At 45.1% G+C, this 8,749-nt stretch overlaps 1 protein-coding gene across 1 annotated transcript in view; it reads right to left on the reverse strand.

Moving 5' to 3' along the window:
- Positions 1-594: 594 nt before the first annotated feature.
- LOC108805033 (Krueppel-like factor 5) overlaps positions 595-8,749 on the reverse strand; it is a 25,644-nt gene continuing 17,489 nt past the window's right edge. Inside the window, exon 4 of the mRNA XM_018576986.1 lies at positions 595-851. Within this exon, the coding sequence (XP_018432488.1) occupies positions 673-851 (179 nt within the window). The 3' untranslated portion in view covers positions 595-672. The remainder of the gene's footprint in view (positions 852-8,749) is intronic.

The raw sequence follows: 8,749 nt of genomic DNA on the forward strand, positions 1-8,749 counted from the left end.
AAACAGGAAAGGCAGGGAGGAGATGGGATAAGGTTTCTCCATCAGGAGCAGGTCAGCGTTCTCCTATCTGAGGGTAAGGTAGTCAGGGGACCGAATGTATTCCAACCAGGGGAACCAGGTTCGAGCAACTGAGGCAGAGGTATGTTTAATGGAGCTTGTGAGATTGAAGACGTTTTCTCACTCATCCAAGCTCGTTAGAACTGAGGAAGACACTTGGATGAAGTGTGATCATCAACATTACAGAACAAGCCCAGTTGAATATAACTACGACTAGGTCCCTATTGAGGAAAAGATCATTCCGCTGTACAATAAAAAAATGCTGCAGATCCTAAAACACGACTGGATGATAAATGTTTTGGTCTCAGGAATATTACAGTTAAAAGTGTTTTTCAAAGCTCCGTACAATGAAAGGCATAGTGTCAAATGGAAGACTTTGTAGACAAGTTTTTTTCCCTTAATGAACGTTGGCTTTCAGAAAAAAAAAGTATCGGAGTCCAGTTGATGCAATTTCATAAAAACAGTAAAAAGTCTTCTTTTGGCGTTTTTGTTTTTAACGCTCATGAGGACCTCATGAACTTTATTCGCTCTGCTTTATTCATATTGTTCTTTTAGAACTCCCGTTGAATGTCTCTGGGCCTTATTTACAATAAACTGACTTTTTCGAAAGCGTTTTCAGTTCTGATGCCTTTTCATGTGTAGGGCAAGGTGGTCCGAGCGGGAAAAGCAGCGGCCGCATGCTGCACACTTGAAGGGCTTGGCGCCTGTGTGTTTACGGTAGTGTCTTGTGAGCTCATCGGAACGGGCAAACCGCCAGTCACATCCCTCCCAGGCACATTTATACGGCTTCTCACCTGCCAGAAGAATGAAATGTTGACAGTTAGTACAATTACCGCAATTACTCAAACAATAATAGCCTTCTGGAATTGCTCCACCAAAGCAGAAAAATTATGCATTTCACAGCAGTTATCGTTTGCTTTCTTTCGGACTTCCTGTTCTTTCCCGGCAATTACTCACACTCACTTCCCCATGTTGTTAAAGCATTGATGTAGATGTGTAAGCTAGCACTAGACCTGGTGGGAGAAGGAACTCTATGGATGATCAACTCATGGAGAGACACCAAGGTGGTTGGTGCCTTCAAAGGCAAGGCGATTTCGAAGGTGGGCGAGAAACACCATAAATAAAGGTTTTCAAAACGTCCATTTGTTGTATTGTCTTGAAATTATTGGTGAACCCATTCTTTAGGGCTTACGATATAGGAATATTGCATGACTGTGCATGATTTGGTATTGACCAGGGGTGAGATGCCTTGGAAGACCAGAACCTGTGCTTGATTTTTATGGATGCATTGCAAAGCAGCATCTACAAGAATTCAGCATAGGCTCCATTTCTCCCAGGGAATCTAACCCATGTTCTACACTGAATAACATTCCTAAGTCTTTGACCCTGAGGAAGAAGAACCTCCTTAATGCATTGGTCATATCTACAAGAATCCAACGTGGGCTTCACCTCTCCCAGGGCATCCAACCCTTGTTCTACACTGAATAACATTCCTAAGTTTTTGACCCTGAGGAAGAAGAACCTCCTGAATGCATTGGTCATATCTACAAGAATCCAACGTGGGCTTCACCTCTCCCAGGGCATCCAACCCTTGTTCTACACCTAATAACATTCCTAAGTCTTTATCCCTGAGGAAGATGTAGAACCTCCTGAATGCATTGGCCATATCTACAAGAATCCGACCTAGGCTCCACTTCTCCCAGGGCATCCAACCCTTGTTCTACACCGAATAACATTTCAAAGTCTTTATCTCTGAGGAAGAAGAAGAACTGGGACCAAAGTTGGTTTTGCTTCTCAGTTGCGAAGATACTGTAGGTCCATATTGTGGTGTAGGGGAGCACCACACAAATGGTTTAGAAGCGTTTATTTTATGATTGAAGCCCGAAGATAACCCAACATTCCTTCTTCAACAGGGATAAACAACCAACATGCACCTGTCTGGTATAATTTGTAAAGGAATGGGTAGAAGGAGCTTGATGTAGAGTTGGTTTTGTTTATCAGTGTGAAGAAAAGTCCATATTGTCTACACTATTATGTATTACGTGCACTTTAAATCTGTGTCTTCCATTGATAAATCTAGGTCCAAGATTTCTAAAATTATGGTAAATGATTCCTATTAATAAAGTTCGAAGCTTGGAAATCTTATGGTTCGATAGCTGTGATCAGTCTTCTTGTGAACTGTACATGAACTTATTTCCTTTCCTTCAGCCAACCCTTTAACTAGAGATAACAGAATCACTCTCCCTTTGAGTAAATATTCTTTTGCAGTTTGGATGCCAAAGTCCAAAAGATTCCCGTGTACTGGAATCTCAGCCTTCTAATAACTCTTCTTAATCAAAATATGAACATGGTATCTAAGAGTCTCCTTCTCTGATTGGCTGCAGTCCCTTTACAGCTGACAATATTTCACCCGGCTCCTTCAACAAATGTCAACTGAAAAATGAAATCGATATTCAGCTGATTCAGCAGAAAGTATGTATGGCCAGTCCTGTCTATGCCTACCCTGTCCGCAGGGTGACAACGCTACCGTGCAACCCCTATTACAGGAAGTGGAAAGATAATGGTTATGGGGGACATCCAGAAGAACAAAGACCACGGCTGGTGACAGATTGGATCTTATATGTCATTTTTGTCCATCGTTACAATCCAATAAATACTCTGCCGGGGTTTCTGTGTACGTGCAAACTTAAGCGACAAAATACTCCTTCATAAGAAAAACAAATATTTGACTGAAGAATGCAGCGATTTCTTATACTTTTCTTTTCTTCCCATTTACTTCTTTCTGTTAATATTTGAACAGACACACCCAGCGTGACTCACACTGCGGAATACAACCGTGAAATCTGTTATTTTACTATTCACTGGCCCTTCAGAGAATAATTTTAAAAACCGCCCCCGTCACCCCCATACCCTTTGCTCTGTATTCTTCAATCCTTTCATGATCCATGAGGCCATTGATGCCTAGAGGCTCGGGCCAAATGAACCTGTCCGTTAATATTCACAGCCTATTTGGAAATGTTTTCGTGCACAATTTGCACAGCTTTCACCCAGGATTCACACATTTTTTCAATATTTGCTGTGCCCACTGCCCCTTCTTAAAACACTGCACAAATTGACCTGTGAGGAGCGGGGAATAGCTAGATAATATACTTAGCTTTCACCCAACTTCCATAGAGCAGGGGGTGACATCGCCCTCCTGCCGGCGTGATCCCTGTAAATGCTGAGTAGCCCAAAGCTCACCTAGTGCGGGATCGTCTTCTCATGAGATTTTGGCTACTCAACATTCTCCATGATCTGGCCGGAAGGAGGGTGATGTCACCGTCGCATTGGCACTGCTATATAAAGCCAGGTAAGTATATTTTGCTAATGTTTTTCCCTGACAACGGTTTAAGGAGGGGGAGGGGGGCACCATCAAATAAACAGACCTTGCAACTAAGGCAGGAGGCTCATTTTAAGAACCTATAAGGCTTTTTTTTGTACATTGTTTTAATAATTTCCATTTTTTTCTACAAGCTGACTAAGCGTGGGATTGAAAGCCATCAGCCGTGCAAAGTGTTGGTTGGTGGCTCTCAATGGAGGAAGTTTATAAATGTACCTCCTGTATGGGGCATCATGCTGGGAGACGTCTTTATTACATTGCTGATTGGGATTTCAATGAAGAAAGGGCACTTTGTTGCCCATATGCCTCAATAATTTGCTACAAAAGTATGTTTAAAGTAAAAATGAAGCCAAAACACTTTTTAAATTTTTGGCTGGGGTTAGGGAGTGTTATTACCCCTGTAATCTGTGTCCTATTGGGGAGCTTTCCCTTCACTTCCTCTCTGATAGCCACAACAGGAAGTAGGGGAAATCCCTTTAAGGTAAAGGAGATCGCTGGTGATCACCTGAACAAGTATCTCCATTGAAAGATTTACCTTCCTGTTCTGGTGACAACCCAAAATTTGGGATTTTCTCACATTGTCAGATGCAATTACATGTCTGGAAGGCTTGTGACTTTGTATCCCTTGATCTGGTTTTAGTGTGGTGCCATCTGACGCTGACACTCCCACCACCCACCCATTATCTGAAGGTCTAAGACACCAGTGCGGCTTCATATATGAACTAACCCCTCTCCACTGCACTTACTCTATGGCCTACTTATGGCCTCTCCACTGGCCATATTGGTGCACTTTCAACAACACAGTTGAGTGATGTTTGTGATACAGATTTTATTTGCACTCAGGACAAGCTTTTGGGGGTCATCCCCCTTCTTCTCAGTCAGTTCTTGGACCTTAGAAGATGGGGGTGGTAGACTCCAAGAATCCTGAAAATGTATCTATGAGTGCAGACTGTACTCAACTGTGTTGTTGCCAAAACAGTGAGCAAAAAACACAACCCGGAGAACAGGACAATACGTTATAACTGTGTCACCTTCCTTTCTTTAACTTTCTTTGCTTTTACAGTTCACAAACATTGCAATAAAGCTGCCTTTATTCCATTTGGCCCACAGACTGAACTGTAAAAGAACACAGGTGCTTTCCTTGCTTTTCGTTGCCCAGTAACAACAAGACAACACAGTATGATTGTTTCTTTTTCCTTTACAATGTGTTTCTTTCAAGCTACCCGTGTTTGTGGTGAGAGATTGTATTGAAAAAGACCCTGTCAGTAGTTCAACTAAATGAAACTGCCAGTTCCCTGCAAGGGACGAGGTAGTATACCCCACTCTCCGGCGGCCCCCTCCATTCCATGTCTCCTACCTCCCCTCCATTCCATGTCTCCTACCTCCACTCCATTCCATGTCTCCTACCTCCCCTCCATTCTATGTCTCCTACCTCCCCTCCATTCCATGTCTCCTACCTCCCCTCCATTCCATTTCTCCTACCTCCCCTCCATTCCATGTCTCCTACCTCCCCTCCATTCCATGTCTCCTACCTCCCCTCCATTCCCTGTCTCCTACCTCCACTCTGTTTTGTGTCTCCTACCTCCCTTCCAGAAGTCTTCTACTTCCACTCTGTTATGTGTCTTTTACCTCCCCTCCATGCCATGCCTCCTAACTGTCCACCATTCCCTGTCTCCTACCTCCCCTCCATTCCATGTCTCGTACCTCCCCTCGGTTCAGTGTCTCCTACCTCCACTCCATTCCCTCTCTCCTACCTCCTCTCTGCCTTGTGTCTTTTACCTTCCCTTGGTTCCATGTCTCCTACCTCCTTTCTGTTCCTTGTCTCCTACCTTCACTCCTTTCAGTATCTCCTACCTCCCCTCCATTCCCTCTCTCCTACCTCCTTTCTGCTACATGTATCTTACCTCTCATCCATTCCCTGTCTTCTACCTCCTCTTTGCTATGTGTCTCTTACCTCTCCTGTTTTCCATGTTTCCTACCTCACCTCGATTCTATGTCTCCTACCTCCCCTCCATTCCATGTCTCTTACTTTCCCTCCATTACAAGTCTCCTACCTCCTCTCTGTTACATGTCTTCTACCTCACCTCCATTCTGTGTCTCCTACCTTCCCTCCATTTCATGTCTCCTACCTCCCCACTGTTCCGTGCCTCCTACCTCCTCTCTTATATGTCGGTCTTACTTTCCCTCCATTTTATGTCTCCTACCTCCCCTATGCTCCATGTCTCCTACCTCCTCTCTGTTATGTGTCTCCTACCTCCCCTACGCACCATGTCTCCTACTTCCTCTCTGTTGTGTGTCTCCCTCATCCCCTTTGTTTCATGTCTTCTACCTCTCCTCCATTCATGTCTCCTACCTCCACTCTGTTATGTGTCTTTTACCTCCCCTCCATTCCGTGTCTTCTACCTCCCCTCCGTTTCTATGTCTCCTACCTCCCCTCCGATCTATGTCTCCTACCTCCCCTCCGATCTATGTCTCCTACCTCCCCTCCGATCTATGTCTCCTACCTCCCCTCTGATCATCTATGTCTCCTCCCTCCCCTCCGATCTATGTCTCCTCCCTCCCCTCCGATCTATGTCTCCTACCTCCCCTCCGATCTATGTCTCCTACCTCCCCTCCGATCTATGTCTCCTACCTCCCCTCTGATCTATGTCTCCTACCTCCCCTTCATTCCATGTCTTCTACCTCCCCACTGTTCCTTGTCTTCTACCTTGCCTCTGCTCTGTGTTTCCTACCCTATTTGTCCATTCCATGTGTTCTTCTTCCCCTCTCCTCCATATCTCCTACCTCCCACGGTTCCATGTCTCCCACCTCCCCACCATCCCATGTCTCCTACCTCCCCTCTGTTCCAGCCCTGCTGCCTCCATACAGTAAGTGCCTTCAGCATTCAACATGTCCGGAAGAGTAAGATGCCTATGTCTCCCACTGCGCACTGTGGCTCTCTCCTCTGACTACTACATCCCTACAGGACTCACAGTGATTTGGAGTTGAAGGAAGAAGCCACAAAGTGCAGCAAATGGCACAGGCCATCAACCCTCCCAGAAATATTGAATGCCACCGACACAATGGCTCCTAAAATGGAGGGAAGGTAGAAGACAATAAAACTGGTGGTTTCATGTGATCAAAAGCCTGAGGTGGGTGTCTTTAAACTACAACTATCATGGGAGAAATATGGAACTTGAAGGAATGGATATGTAGTGCTGGAACCCAAGGGCTGTCCTATTGCTATCTCTATACAATAGTGCTGCAGTTGTGTTTGAACAAGGTTTAAGGATTCTGGCCTGGTGCCTTCTACACAAAATGTCCACAATTCTTTTAGTTTGTATTGTCAACAAAAGGATCTGAAATGTAAGCTCCACATCAGAGGGTGATAGTCCAGATACACATTGATTCCATTAGAAGATCAAACAGAGCCAATGCATTTTGGGAACCAGAAATTGCCCCCTTCATCAGGGCTTGAAGACGAGAAACAAGGTATATAGACTGGTTGAAGAATACAATGAATGTGGTTGACTGCTCCACCCAGCATTAATTGGTCAAAGTACCACATACATTGTATTCCTCATCCAATCTATATACATTGTTTCTCATCTTCAAGCCTTGATGAAGAGGGTGATCTCTGGTCCCTGAAACACATGGGTTCTATGTGATCTTACATTGAAATATATTTGTATCTGGACTATTGTCAGGACAGGAACTTGATCTGAACCCAGTGCCTCTGCTGTAGCTGGTGGTGGTTCTACCTGCTGAGCCACCTTAGATAGCTCCTTGCCTGATCTCCTGTGTAATCCTCAGTTAAACCTAATTTCTGCTGAACTCTGAACTCCTTGCTCCTCCCTTGAACTTCCTATTTAAGCCACGGCACTGCACTTCCTGTTTGCCAGATTATTGTGCTCCTGCCATTATCTTGCTTCCTGCTCCCTCTGTGCTACAATCCGCTCATACTGCTACCCGGGTACCGACCTTTGGCTGCTGATTCAACGACTACTCTCACCGTCTCCTGCTACATGCTTCATACCTTTTTGGCTCCTGACCTCGGCTTTTTTTGCTGACTACGCTTCTGCCTGCTCCTCCACTACTACCCTCTGCTTGTGTACCGAACCCGGCCTGTCATACTACCAATTGCCTGCTGCTTCAGCTACTGGACTCTGAGCCTGATCCCAGATCGTGACAACTATAATCCCCAATCTGCTAACCTCTAAACCTACGGCTTCATTTGTCATCAAATCTCTGCTCTGACCTTTTTTATTTTTATGCTCAGTACTGTGTCAGTGGAACACTTCCAGGTATTTATTACCCCTCACAGAGATCACATGACTCCCCCCTGACAATGCCTTCATCTGATCTCCAGAAGAACGGCACCAATGGTCAAAGGTGGAGCTTTTCTGAAAATTGATTCTTTTGCTGTAGATTGTGACATGTCAAAAATGTATCCATGCAGTCTTGTAACACTGTCTGGAATTGATCACATCTCTCTTATCGCAATGCTTTGTTTGCGGCTGAATAAACCTTCAAAGAGTTAATTTAATGGAATGTTCTATTTCCAGAAGGAGAGCGGGGTCTGCCAAACCATTGTCTTCCAACATGTAAGAAGGTCAGGCTCAGGCTCCAAACAATAGGCACTGAATTAGTGTCAGCATAGCGCCATTGTGTCAGGTCCTGGCATGCAGCATGGAATACCACGCAAGGGCTACCCCAAACAATAGGGCATCACCGGTACCGCTCTCTGCGCCCACCCCCCTCCCACCGATGGGACACTTATCTCTTCTTGTCTACAGAAATCTTTTTAAAATTGGATATTTAAAGTCTTCAGCTTCTTGACTAATGTTTTAATTTGGTCACAATGGGAGATATTGCAACGGTGTTGACATTGATGCTTGAAACATGCAAACGCAGGATTTTTTTTTTTTTTTGCAGAAGCATTTCTATCATAAATGACAGCTATCGCCATATTGAACAGCAACTGTAATAATGCATTTCATTTTATTAAAGAGCGCTGGCCCTTTAAGAAAATCCAAATAGCGGAGGCGTTTCCATGGCTTCCATGTGATCACTGCGATTGGCTGTCACAGTGATCAGGAGTCCGTCCTACCAGTTCCTGGCCATCATCAATGACAGCACAGTCACAGGGCTGGGGGTACCAGTGAGTGTGCAGTGATGCGGGAATAGAACGTAAAGAGATGAGCTCATTGGTCAGTTGCTACTTGTTCACTCTCCAATCACAGGCTGGGGGCAGGAAGGTGACCTCTACCCCCCCCCCCCCCCCCCCCCCCCCCCCCCCCCCCCACACCCCACCAAACAAGCAGATCATGATAC

The sequence above is a fragment of the Nanorana parkeri genome, unplaced genomic scaffold (genome assembly GCF_000935625.1).
Source record: "Nanorana parkeri isolate BGI_ZX_2015 unplaced genomic scaffold, ASM93562v1 scaffold81, whole genome shotgun sequence".
Classification (NCBI taxonomy): domain Eukaryota; kingdom Metazoa; phylum Chordata; class Amphibia; order Anura; family Dicroglossidae; genus Nanorana; species Nanorana parkeri.